The sequence below is a fragment of the Kryptolebias marmoratus genome, linkage group LG16 (assembly GCF_001649575.2).
Source record: "Kryptolebias marmoratus isolate JLee-2015 linkage group LG16, ASM164957v2, whole genome shotgun sequence".
NCBI lineage: Eukaryota > Metazoa > Chordata > Actinopteri > Cyprinodontiformes > Rivulidae > Kryptolebias > Kryptolebias marmoratus.
The window spans coordinates 16118196-16131851 of NC_051445.1; the positions used below are offsets into that span (position 1 = coordinate 16118196).

Genomic DNA, 13656 nt, shown 5'->3' on the forward strand with positions numbered 1-13656 from the left:
CATGGTGCTATTCAATTAAATTCCTGTCTTTTCATCCTCAGTCTATTTTTAACTTGAGCTTGATGGTTTGTAGTTGAGGTGTGCTTTTGTCACCCTTTGTGGTTTTTCCAGGACATTGTTCCGTGAAGGTTTTTGCGTGTTTCTGTCAGGGTTTATGCCATGATTTTGTAGATGGCTTGCATGTATGTATGTTGTTGAGATTTGTGACGAAGTTCATAAAAACTGTTGTTTTTTTTTCTGTATCTGTGCTCAAACCAGGAAGTGAAGAACGTGTTTTCGGCTCAGAGGAGCAAGAGGAGCATCAGTTCTCCGATGTGGAGGAGTCTGACGACGACGATGACAACGAGGAGGAGGAGGAGGAGACTGCATCCCACGAAGACCCACTGTCCTCCTGTTCGTCGGACACCCACCCATCAACAGGGGCGCACTCGAGCTGCAGTAGGCACTCCCAGCAGGGCACTCCTGATCCGGATCCCAGCCCGAGTTCCAGTCAGGAGCCCTCCCTGCGCGGAGTCTGGCCCACCAGGCGAGCGGCCTCGCCGGGCAGGAGGAGGGCACTGTTCTCCCGGCGGAGCTGGAAGGCCTCCCCGAGAGCCTTCTCCCCCAGCAGTGAGAGCTGCTCCCCCAGCCGCAGCCTCTCCCCCCGCCTGGAGCTGTCCCCTCCAATCCACAGCCTGTCCCCCAGGACTGAGCTGTCCTCTCCCAGCCGACACGTCTCACCGTCCCCGGAGAGAAGGCCGTCTCCCGTCAGACCCCTCTCTCCTCTTCGTCCCATTTCACCCAGCTGCTACCGAGCATCTCGAGTGCAGACCCCTCCATCCCCGCTGGGGCCGCAGCATAAAGCCCCTGGATACCTGCCTTGGGAGAGCCCTGGCATGAAAGGATGTCGCGTCAAACTGGTCAGTCCTTTTTGTTGTATTTATATAATACACAGACATCTGTACCTAAACATTTAAACGGGAAACAACAATGAAAAATATTTTCTCTGCACCCCTTGGGAAGATTTCAGTGTTCAGTACTTTGTGTCCTGGCAGAGCGAGTACCTGAGTTTTAAAAGTAATCTGTTTGCTCCCCCTGCAGGAGAAAAGTGGAGCAGCAGGAGAAGGCTCGTCATTCTCAGAAAGCAGTTTGTTTCCACTTCCTTTCCGTCTTTCCACCTTTGAGGCCTATCCTGGCCTCCAAACATCGGACAACATCTTCAGCCACCTGCCCCTGCACTCCCAACAGGCCAAGGTCCCCTACCTGATGATACCGATCGGCGGGATCCAAATGGTACAGGCCAGAGCCAGCTCCCACCCTACTACACCCTCATCTCCAACTTCTCCCCCACTGGAGGGGCCGTCGCTGGCCCGCTTTGAACCATACTGGGGCGGGACCCCCAGGACTCAAGGGCTTAGGACTCCTGGAGACAACTGGTCAGAGCGCCAGGCAGCAGGAACCAGCCAGCCGGTGCGACACGGTCTTAGCACAGCACTCACACGTTCCAAACCAGAGATGGAGACCACAGACTCAAAGCAATATGGCAGCTCGCATAGCTCTGTCCACACCCACAGGTCTGCTGCTGAGACCACCGAACGTGGTGCCACAGACAGCCGAACCCAAGCACCCAGCGTCAGCCTAGCAGCCGCCGTAGCCTCGCGTGCCATTGGACAGCCAGTGGAGCGGGAGGATCGACCATCCGGTAGTCGTTTGGTGAAGGAGGAAGCTAAAGGAGACGCAGCCAAAACAGACCAGAACACTTAACAGTGTTGACACCTTGATGCATCTCGCATCCCGTTTAGTTTTTTTTAATTTTTTATTTTTTTTGGTTGCTACACTAGTCTTGTTTTTTTTTAATTGCTTTGTTTTTATACAAATTTCAATACTATTGTTAACTTAAATGTTTGGTCTTTGGCAATATTCAGGTTTGTTATTAAAAAAAAAAAAATGCACTTTTTCTGTGTGAAAATATTGTTTCTGTAAATGTATAAACATATATATCCCGTATCTCATTAGATACTGGTAATCTTAATTTCCCTTTTATATATATATGCACAAAAGGAATATGAATAAATTTGTAAATGACCAAAATGTTACTGAGGAAAAAAAAAATCCCTTTTCGTCTTTGTTGAGTTTTCCTTTAATTCTAGTTTCTTGTGCCTTTTCTGTCCACATTTGTGTGTATTTTTTTATATGGAGTACAGATACACAAAGAGAAGGCTGTGAATTTTTTACTTTTTTTTATGATTTTTTTTTTTTATGTTTTAAAGGAGGGTCAATTTTTGGTGTTTTGATTGTTTCTGTTGGAAAGGCCATTGCTTTATTGCCAGGGTAACTAAGTGTCATCATGGAGACACCGAAGGAGCAGCAGAAATGTGTCCAAGGAAATGCACTGAACTTCTATTTTTTTTACTAAAGACTTTGGATTAGAGTAAATGTCTGTAAAGGGGGAGAACGCTCTGTATTTATTTGATTTGATGACAATGATTTTTATTGTTTCATGCTTTTTCATTTTTATTTTGTTTTGTTATGGAGGGGGTGGGGCTCAGTTTTTGTTACATCTGTGTGTCTTTTTATGATTTTTCTTGTAAGTTGAACTGGCGGTAAAGATGGGAAGTTGAGTTTGGCTGGTACCAGAGGATCAAGTGCCCTGCATATTTCACATGGTAAAATTTCTAGTCATTGAAGAAATAAAAACAAATGCACCTGATTCTCTTGGATTTGTGTTCTTTGTTTTTGCCATTTTGCTGTGAAGTTTGAAACGCGGGTTTCTCTACAGACAGGGGGGCGGGGGGTTGTACCCCAGACACTTTTGGGGCCCCTCTGTTTCTTGCTGTGTTTGTCAGATTTATGTCCACTCATTTTCTTTGAAGCCATTACCTAAATGTATTGAAAGCTGATTTTCTTTTTTTTTATGTGTTGATTTTTGGCCGTTCCACTGAGGCCACACACACGTGGATTTAGATTCCTTGGCCCAATAAATCAAGCCAACCATCATGAACCTTTAGGTCAAAGTGGACTCTCTGATTTTAAGCTGGACACTCAGATCGGGGCAGACGAGGCAGCTGGTTAAAATCAAACCAGTTGCTTCTCAGCAGCACTTTGAGGCAATAATCCCCTTTAAGCTCCAGCTCGCTGCTTGTACTTTTTAGGATTCATTAAAAATTTTAATTTGCTTTTAAACCGCTCCATGATCTTACCTCTGAGCTGCTCCGCCCCTCTCCACCCACCTGTTCGCTCAGGTCAGCTGACCAGCTGCTCCTGACCCTGTTTCCTCTGCTGCAGCCCTTCCTGGTCTGTTTTTTAAATTCCTCCTTAAAACCCATCTCTTCTCTTTAGCTTTTAACACCATGTGAGATGTTTTAGTTTATTTTAATTGATTTTATGTTGTTTTTATTCTAATAAAAAAAATGACCTCCATCTCATTGAATTTGTTGTTGGTCTGTAAAGCAGAATATATTGTATGAAGAGACAGAAGAGAATACATCTTGGGTGAACTTTCTCTGATTTATGCTTTCTGAACCAGTTTGACACATATTACTCTAAAATGCATTCGTTATTTGATGTTTTTAACATTAATTTTTCACATTTAGAGCTTCCAGGACCAGAGGAAGAGGAATCTTACTGTAAGTATTTTACACACTGCATTAATTCACATCCGATGCCCATAAAGTGTGTGTGTGTGTGTTTCCTTTTTATATCACCATTTGAAAACCTTTTGAGATTCGATGACCTTGAACATTTTAATAAAATCTTTAGTTTCCACTATTTTAATACATTTTGAATTTTTCTCTGTAAAGCCTATTTGTATTCTGTGCTTAGAAAGCTGGAGTATTTTTTTTAACTGTTTGTTATTCTCAAAAGTTTCCAGTTTGCCTCAAAACAGTTCAAACAGATCTCAAAACCAAACAATGTTCTCGGATCAGACCCCCAAATCTACAGTCATTACACACAACATAGAGAAAAGGAAAACACAATGATCAGATCATAAAGCTTTTGAAAGAATCTTTATTATCCATAAAGAAAACACACACACACACACAGACACACTAACAAAAGTGCATTATGGTATCTACTCTACAGGAGATACCATAGTGCACTTTTTTCAAAGATCGCTTCCAAATGTGGCACGATGATGGAGAACCCCATGATTGCTGATGGCGGCACGTAACGTCACATTGACACCTCGCTGCCCAGTGACTGCAACAATGGCTCGTTGGCCAATCACATTCCGGCCTCTCCTCCTCCTTTTGATCAGACTGAACCCAGCTTCATCCATATAAATATATTAATGTGGCTGTTCTAAGTAATCCTGTTGAAACACTCTCTAAGGAGAAATATATCTCTTTATGAAAGACAGACTTATGTGGATCAGACTGCAGTATTGAACACCTACCTGTACATACTGGAATCTTTGCTCCTTGACCCTCTCTGAGTTGCGGTCAAAGGGTACTCTGTACATCTACGTCATCCGCATTCTGGACACAATCAGTGGCGGAAAGGCTGACGCTGTTGATGCCTTCAAAAGTCACACGGTCTTCAGTGATATTCTGCTGTATTTCAAGCAGTTTTTATTGCATTGTTCTGATGGACCATGTCAACAATGAGGGTCTCTTGGTGTGGGGACAACATAGATGTCCTCCCCCCACAATGTGGCAGTCTCGCGGTTCTACAAAAAGAACATGCAGTTACCAAAAAACACATGCAGTACTAGGCCTTACAAGTATATTGGACAATTCCTGGAATGAAACACCTTTTTGCAGAACTGAGTCAGCTGTAAACATGTGTATAATGAAAAAAAAGCATTACCTGTTCTCCTCTCTGAATCTTTGGACTGTGATGGACACAGTGAATCTACTTTGGTTGGGCTGAACTCAAAGTCACGCTTCCCTCATTGTCGAACCGTGGACAAGAACAGCTGCCCATATTTTATCTGAAATAATTGTTCTTTGTCTCAAACCTTCTCTTCTTCCTCTTCCCCTCTGATTGTTTCCATCCATAGTGAAGCCTCACCGACCAGGGCTCCTTGTAGTGGCTTAAATTGGTTTGTTCACATCATTAGCCACACGTGTGATCAGCTTTGAGTTGCTGTGTTCAAGCTGAGACACCGGTGCTTTAATTGAGTTTCTCTTTTGCTACCTGTGCTTACCGTTATGTAACCCAAGGGCAAAATGTGTTGTAGTGGGTGCAAGTTGTGTCTAACTAGGTGAAAAGTGCTTAAGGTGCCAGAGGGGTGACCATTTCAATAAATGGGTTCAGGGCACTGAGCATTTGGTTCAGACAACAGGGTTTAGTGTTTTAGCAATTAGGAAAAACTGTGAATTGCTGATCTCCTGTGGGTGCTGCAGTAGGTGGAGGCTGTTAAAAGTGCAGCCCTTTATTTTCATAATTACCAAACATCATTCTGACCACTTGTGTCTGTGTAAGAATAAAATACAAGCCCACACTAATCACAGTCAAATCATATAAACATTATAGTTTAAGATTTTCTTGTTTAAATGTCATCAACCCTGATCCAGCAGATGTGTTAGACAGAACGATGTGGCCTTAAACCTGAGCACAGAAACACCGGAAGCGTTTGGTTCCTTCTTCAGTTTTGATTTCGAAACAGTGGGCACTTTGGTAGAAGGATGTTAGAGATGCAGCTGCCAGGAAAAAGACAAAGAGGACATATATGGATGCAGTCAGAGAGGACATGGAGGACAGAGGACACAGAGGACAGAGTTAGATGGAGGAGGATGACTCGCTGTGGCGACCCCTGAAAAGGGAAACAGCTGAGAGGAAAAAGAAGACTAAAACTTTTGAAAGCGATTCACCTTATCGAGTCAGATCTGACGCCAACTTACTGTAGATAACATGTTATAAAACTCAGGAAGTGTGGTCGGTTATGTGGGTCAGCTGTTGCTTCTGTAAATAATTTCCAAAAGCGTTCAGATTTTTATTGCAGTGACCCATCCAGAAGGTTTGTTGGAGTCTATAAAGATCAGCGCCACCACACCTTCACAAGTTAAGGTTCCTGTCGTGCAGCCACTTGCAAGTGTTGGCGTCCACAATGAGGATCATCAGAAGAAGAAACAGCCTAAAACAACAGAAAAAGTCACATAAAACTCCATTGGTGTTTTTTTTAATCACTGGCCTTCTACAAAACTGTTTAACAGCGCAGCTAGATAGTGATTATTCAACAATTACATCGGCATGTTATTTAAGTTTATTGATAGGAAGCCTAATGATGATATGGTTACATCACATCTTTCATAATAAATGCTCGAGAAAAAAAACAAAAAACCTTTGGACTTTTTAAAGTTTCATAAGCTTTTTAATTAGAAGGACACCACACATTCTGATGAGTCATCAAAAATTATATTTATTCAAAATATATACCTTGCTCTCTCCAGTGCCTCGGAAAGTATCGGCAGCCCTTGAATTGAATTTTTCCACATTTTGTCACGTTCCAACCGCAAACCTCAAAGGGTTTTTGCTGGGATTTTATGTGACAGACCAACACAAAGTAGTGCATAATTGTGAAGTGGAAGGAAAATGATACTAGGTCTTCAAAATTATTTACGAAGAAAAAAAAATCTGGAAAGCAAGGCGTGCGTTCATCCTCCTTTAAAGTTTGTGGTCGTAACAGGACAAAATGTGATGATGTTTAAGAGGTATGAATACGCTTTTAAGGCACTGCAGTTTAAAATAAAACACTTTCTTTTCTTTTGGCTAAAGTCTTTTTTAAATGTGTGTGTGCTCCATTTGTGCTCTTAAGGACACAGTTTATCTGGTGGTCACATTTTTACAACATTACATAAAAAAACTGTCTCTTTTTCCCTATGAGGTTTGTGATGTTATAGATGTGATACAGTTTGCAGATGTTTATGCTTGCTTAGGCGTGATTTTGTAAAAGAGCCCTTATTCTCAACATATTTCACACATTAGCACAATCACACAGTCAATTAGCAAAACACTTTAGATCTCACACTTTTGTATAAACGCGTACACCAGTTTATACAAATTGCATTTTATCGTCATGTCAAAAACACAATTAATCGGCTGAGGTTTTTAAACTCTAGTTTAGTTTATGTTACATTGTAGTTTGGTTCTCCTCAATTTATCTTTGGTTTATCTTTAGTACGACTTAGTCTTATTTAGTGTCTCATGTTTTAGATATGCTTAGCTCTATACTTTCGATATTGTTGTGTGTGTTTTATGACTGTATTTTTATGTTTGCATGTTGTACAGCACTTTGTAATGCCCTGTTGTTGAAAAGTGCTATATAAATAAATTTGACTTTGACTTAAGCTTTTTTAACCATCTACAGACTGATAAGCGTTCTGTTGGCGTCTTCAGGCTCTGACCCTCATCGTGTGTCGGGACAGATTGCAGCCGAGTGTGAAGCGGCTCCAAGTTCGAGGCCCTGGTTCTCAACCAGAGGAGGGGGGAATGCTCCCTCCAGGTCGGGGGGTGAGTCTCTGCCTCAAGCAGAGTTCAAGTATCTGAGGTTGGTTTTGTTCCTGAGTGATGGCTGGATGGAGGCTGAGATGAACTGATGGATCGGGGCTTCGCCTGCAGTAATGAGGGCGTTGCTCCCGTCTGTCGTGGTGAAGACAGAATTGAGTGGAAAGGCAAAACTCTTGATTTTCTGGTTCATCTACGTTCCAACCTTCACCTATGGTCATGAGGTGTTCATAGTGAGTGAAAGAACAGCTTTCTCCGTGGGGGGCTCAGCCCAGCTTTAGAGATAAGGTGAGGAGCTCCGTCATCTGTGGGGAGCTCGGAGTAGAGCCGCTGCTCCTTCGCATCAGAAAGAGTCAGCTGAGGTGATTCAAGCGTCTGATTAGGACTCCTCAATCCAGAGGTTTTTTCAAACACGTCCTACTGGGATGAGACCTCGGGGCAAACCGAGAACTCACTGGAGGGTTTATATATCCTCTCTGGACTGGGAACACCGCAGGATCCCCCAGGAGGAGCTGGAGAAATGTTGCTGAGGAGAGCAATGTCTGGGTTTTCCTCCTGGACCTGTTGCAAAATCTCTAGTCTAGCCATCATCTTTTTGCCTTGCTTTATCTGGCCGTAAGATTTCATCAACACCCCAGGTTATACTTAACTGCGAGGCGACGTTGGAGAGACCTCTTAGTGTGCTGAATCCACTCCCGTGCAGATACGGGTACGGTTTCAGGACAGCGATGCACAATCTGGACACAGGCTGCCTCAGTGGCCTGGGTCAGGGTTCTGGTACTCTCTAACTGCCCCTTTCATCTTCACCCTTCCTCTTCCTCGGACTTCTTTCATTTCAGTTGAAAACAGCTGTGTTTATACCTGACTGGCGTGTTTTTAATTAGGCACATACGGTATGTGTTCGCAGACCTGGTGGATGTGTTTAACCAGCTAGTTCAGAGATGTGGTCATTTGAAAAACAAACTGAAGTGATGCTAAGTCCAAAATATTGTTTTTAAAAAAGCATAGGAAATATGTTTTCTTTTAACCTTTTTTCGTGACACAGCTCTACTTTCGCTTTAATGAGCCGCCAATGTGGACACCACAGAGAGACAGTACTATTTGATTGTAATTTCTACTTTTTTTACATGTTCTGTTATCAGATTTCATTGCGTTTTCTCTCTGCCTCTAAAATAAACAAGCAGCCTGTTCTGTTAGGCTGTTACTCCTCCATCTTTCAGTTCATTCCCTTCCCCAGAACACCTCGCCTGTCATCCAAATGAGCTGATCCTCTGCTGCTCTTTAAAGAGTGACATCACTGCGGATGTATCGGTGCTGTAGTTACTGTATTTCCATGTGTGAAGGCTGGTATTTGGTTATCGACGTGGATCTGACTTGGCTGACCTGTCAAGGCAGGTCATGTGGGTGCGACGCGACCAGGATCCCTGAAGCCTGTGGGCACGGATTAGTCACAACGTCTGTCACCCGCTGTTATGACGGGAGGAATCAGTTTAGTCAAATATAGCAAAAGTTCATGCTCGGGCTGTCATACTTTACAGACAGACACCGATTTCTTACTGAATGAAGATCATAATCACTTTAAACTAAATGAATACATAAGAAGCATTTTTCATCTGTGTTATTCACATTTTTGTGTTGAAGATGAAATAACTTAAATTACAATTTCATGAATTTCAGTGTAATATAAAAGAATGTTACACTGAAATTATGTTTTTAAAGGTGAATTGTATATTTAAATTCACTTCTAATACCTTTGCTTAATATCTAAAACATGCTCAGCTTTAAAAAAAGTTTGAACGCATGAACAAGTAGAAATAATTAAATTATATTTTTCTGAACTGATCAGTCATGTACAACTGTGAACACATCTCTTAAGGAACTTGTTGCCTATAAAAAGCAACAAGAAGGAGTCAAGATTTGGTTAAACATTACTTAAAGTGACAGTTCAGATCTTTTGAAGTGGAGTTCTGTGGGAAAGTTGTGAACAATTATTATCTCATATCTTACCTGTTGGGGATTTCTGTTTGACAGCCTCAGTTTGAAGGAAAAAAAAATCATTCTGATGGACTGATGAGCTAATGGCTAGTTAGAATGGAGCCAAGACCAAAGTAGATTGCTGCCATCTCCAAACAACTCCAGTCTCAAACGTTTCATAGCGACTCATGAGGACAATATTTTATAAACCTTTACATCACCATCAACTTCACATTAAACACAGTTATTTACCTAAAACTCAGCAACAAGCTGTAGCACTTCTAGTGCTGCCTGTGGAACTTCCTGCAGGAATATCATAATATGTCTGCTGGAATATATATGTAATGTAAAACTGACAACAATGTAAATGTTTATAAAATAGCATTCACATAAATCGCTGTGAAATTGTTATGATTAGAGTTGTTTTAAGCTGGCACCAGTCTGCTTTGGTCTTGGGCTAGAGTTAGCTCTGGTCAGAATTAAACAATTTTTACAAAATGAGGTTGTTCAAAGAGCTATCTACAACAGAGAAGATATTGATTTTATCTGAACTATCCCTTTAAGCAGAGGTAATGCTTGTAATACATAAATTAAGCTCTTAGGTAAATATTTTTTTTTATTATTTTAGTTGTAAAGCAGCAGTGATCAAATCCTTTAGTAAAGTAAAATTGCAAAAATACATCAATTTAGGTCCCTTACATTGCTCACAAAAGTAAACCCTACTATTATATATTCCACTAAATGCCACATTAATGTGTTTGTTGAACTAATTTTAACAGCATATGTGTTTATTATGAGTCTTATCAATAGTAAGGTACACTACTAAAAGCTGTAACTTAGCTAATGGTATTTAAAAAGAATACATGAATACATTTGTATTCTATTATGGGGTCCATTGAGTTGTAGATCAGGATATCAGACAATCCTGGGGACCCAAGGAGGCAAAACAGTCTGTAACATCACCGCAGCATCTTCCCTCTTATCTGCTTCCAGTGGTCGCTGCTAGTTTTGTGTTAATTGTTTTGAGCGTATTAGCACGCAGCAACCCATGAAACCCATCTTTTGTTTTCACGCCTTCCTCATAACCAGACAATTTCTCATTCAAATGCAAGCTGCAGACACAAACGTCATCCAGCAGATGACATTTATCTCTATCTGAGGGGAAGCTCCAGGGCTGCAGGTATTCCTGGAATGTGGCACAGGTTTTGAACACCCTGGGGTCGTAGGCTGCTGCTCCATGACAGGCGAGGCGTGGGGGGAGCTTCTGCCGTGACATCACTGAAGAGGAGAGGCATAAAAGCCAGCACCTCGGGTACAACAACAACAGCAGCAGCAGCAGCAGCTCCACACCAACACTTCAGATTGAAGGGAACAGACAACAGTCTCCGCAGAGTCTCATCCATCCATCGTGAAGCATGGCCACAAGCGGCAGCATTCTTCTTCTTGTCACTGTTTGGGCTTCAATTCAGGACGGTAAGTTTAATACATCTTTACCCTAACCCTTAACTATTAATATCACATTTGAATATGCAGGTTTTTTTATCAGAAATTTTTATTGTTACTAATAAAATCCTTGTTTTTACATCTGACGGTTAGGCTGATTAATATCTGAGGCAGCTGCTTTTGGCTCATTGTGCACCAGGAAATTTTAGTTTATTTATTTATTTATTTTTTAATCAGTAACTTGTGAACTGAAAGGGAGTGTTTGGCTATTAAAAAAAGATCAATCAGATTGTTTTCTTTTCGAAATGTTGACATACACCTTGAAACTGAAAGCAGCTACAGTGTGGCTGTGGTTTTCACACGTTACTCAGACTTCTTCAAATTTAAAAACAAAAAACTTTGTGCGATTTTTCTTTATCATCTCACAGAGAAGGAGTTCAGATTCTTTTAAACATGGTTTTCTGTAAAGGTTTAGGACACATTTTGGTGAAAAGAAAGATGTATCTGTAAAGAATCCTATACAAAAAACAAACAAACAAAAAAAAACACATCACGTTTCTCTTCATTAAAAACGAGAAATGATTTCAGAGCTTCAGCTGTGTTTGTTCTCTATAACAGAGTACCTCTTTTCCCTGAACTCTGTAGGATGGGGTCTTCCAGTTGTGAAACAGCTGGATTCGGGAGTTCCAGCTGCCCCGGTGAGGACCCGGCGCTGTGCCTGCAGCAACCAGCTGGACTCTGAGTGCCACTACTTCTGTCATCTGGACATCATCTGGATCAACACCCCCAGGTGGGCAGGAGAGGAGAGGAAAAAGTGCAGCACACTTTTATTCTATAAAGAGACTAAAAAATAAACTAATTTCACAGAGTTTAAGCTAAGTTTAGTGATGGCTGAATAACCCTCCTATCATTACTGCTGTATTGTTAAATGGCCATCTGTTAACTAACAAAGAGCAAAGTCTGCAGAGTGTTTTTATCCAAAGCATAGCACTGAGTCTGCCTTTCCTTCCGCAGTAAAACAACACTTTATGGTCTGGGTGGCTCTATGCTGCGACGCAAGCGCTCCACCGGACGCTGCACCTGCACCAAACCCGACGATCAGACCTGCAAAGGTTTCTGCAGCCTTCGGTGAGTCAAAGCAACTCCTAAAGCCACAAAGCCAAACATCATTTAAAAGGTGAAGGGAGGTATGACTGAGGAGGACTGGGAGTGGTGGGGTGTTAGGAATGAATAGCTTGCGCTATTATTAAACTAAATGCGTCCCACAACTCCTCCAAGGGTGTGTGTGTGTGATCGTCAAAACAATTCCACCGAAGCCTGGGGAAAGGTAGAGGGCAATTTGAGTGCACAAAGTCCACAGGGGTTGATTTTGATTTGCTCTGAGGACACGTGTGTGTGTGTGTGTGTGTGTGTGGGAGGTTGGTGGAGGCAGTGAAACTTTCAGGCACATTCCCCTTAAATGACTGTACTGAAAACACCTTGAAACCAAGGAGACGGTGAGCCACAGGCTCCACAGACATGTGAGGCAGAGATGAAACATGTAGGAGCCCTGATAATTGGAACGCGACTTCCTGATTGGCTGCCTGTGTAGTTCGTGTGTGAAAAGGCAGATATTTGAAGTTGCAGGGTGGAACAGCATGAAGTGCTTTCGTGCAATTACATTTATTGGTCATTTATTTGCATTTTTTTTCTTTTGTGCAGCCCTGAAGCCACAACCATTACAAGTCCTCACGCTGACATGCTTGACATCCTGAGGTGAGCTTTGAACCACAGGCACAAAATGAACTCACATTCTTGTTGCACTTTATCACACTTCATCTTACTGATTTTATTTATTTATTTATTTTTGCCCCACAGAGCTGCAGCCAAGAAGTCGCAGAAAGCCCTCGATGCTCAGAGGTCAGATGGGTACCAGCCTCCTCAGGCTCAGGGGAAAATCGCCTGATAATCAGCAGCGCTGCTGGAGAAGTGAGAGTGAAAGGGAAAGAGAGCAGCACATGAGCACCTGAACAAATGACACTCCTTTCACAGGGAGGAGGGAAAACAAAAGGGTTGCTAAGAGATGTGTCCGATCCAGGAGGGCCACGGTGCCACAAATAGCTCCGGTTTTTACCTGCAAATAGAAAGGTGGAGAAGGCGATGAAAGTCTGCAGGCACATGATGGAAACAGGAGTGGTGGATCGCAGCTGACAGGAGATACTACCAGGTTATATTTAACTCTGGCTGTGTGGAGCTGAAACAACAACATGGACAGCTCCACCAGAAAGAGAATCCTACTGTAAATTAAATACTCCATTTTCTGACATTGTTTAATCAATTTATTTCATGTATTTGAGAGATAAAATATTACTTTTCATCATAAAGCAGTTAAAATGGCTTCACTTTGTTTTCTTTCTGTATACAGCATTGTGCAAACATGAATAAAAAGTATGACGTGCATTTTCTGATAAACGTGTTGTGTGAGTGCTGAGTGCTGAATGGCTGCTAAAAAATTTGTTAAAGAAGCTGAAACTAAGATGTTAAAGGTAAACGAAACAAAGCACCAGCTGAAAGCTAAGAAAGCAGAAGACTAGCTAAGAGCTAAAAGTAGAAAAAGGCTAGCTGAAAGCTAAATGGAGCAAAACACAAGCAAAAAGATGCAAAATGTCAGCTGAAAGTGGTAGATAAAAGCTAAAACCAGTGAAAGCCTAGTTTAAGTGGTAAAAGTGGTAAAATAGTAGTTAGATGTAGCAGAACAGTAGCTAAAAACTAAAAGTAGAGTGCGCAGACAGAAATAGAGCAAGTATGCCAAAGCAGATTTTTAAAAAAGAA

The 13656-nt window shown here is 41.9% G+C and overlaps 2 protein-coding genes across 3 annotated transcripts in view; both read left to right on the forward strand.

Moving 5' to 3' along the window:
• LOC108245966 (HIVEP zinc finger 3) overlaps positions 1–3404 on the forward strand; it is a 52512-nt gene extending 49108 nt beyond the window's left edge. For both annotated transcript variants that reach the window (XM_017433238.3, XM_017433239.3), the window contains 2 exons: positions 259–899; positions 1081–3404. In XM_017433238.3, the coding sequence (XP_017288727.1) occupies positions 259–899; positions 1081–1743 (1304 nt within the window). In that variant the 3' untranslated portion in view covers positions 1744–3404. The remainder of the gene's footprint in view (positions 1–258; positions 900–1080) is intronic.
• A 7323-nt stretch (positions 3405–10727) lies between these two features.
• LOC108245964 (endothelin-2) lies at positions 10728–13278 on the forward strand. The gene is made up of 5 exons (XM_017433237.3): positions 10728–10875; positions 11491–11635; positions 11860–11973; positions 12547–12600; positions 12703–13278. The coding sequence occupies exons 1-5, from the start codon at positions 10818–10820 to the stop codon at positions 12788–12790; spliced, it is 459 nt and encodes a 152-aa protein (XP_017288726.1). The 5' UTR covers positions 10728–10817; the 3' UTR covers positions 12791–13278.
• Positions 13279–13656: the final 378 nt, after the last annotated feature.

Coding starts and splice junctions, on each gene's coding strand:
- LOC108245964 (XM_017433237.3), top strand. CDS start 10,818: ATGGCCACAAGCGGCAGCATTCTTCTTCTTGTCACTGTTTGGGCTTCA. Junction 10,876..11,490: donor TTGGGCTTCAATTCAGGACG/GTAAGTTTAATA, acceptor TGAACTCTGTAG/GATGGGGTCTTCCAGTTGTG. Junction 12,601..12,702: donor GACATGCTTGACATCCTGAG/GTGAGCTTTGAA, acceptor TTTGCCCCACAG/AGCTGCAGCCAAGAAGTCGC.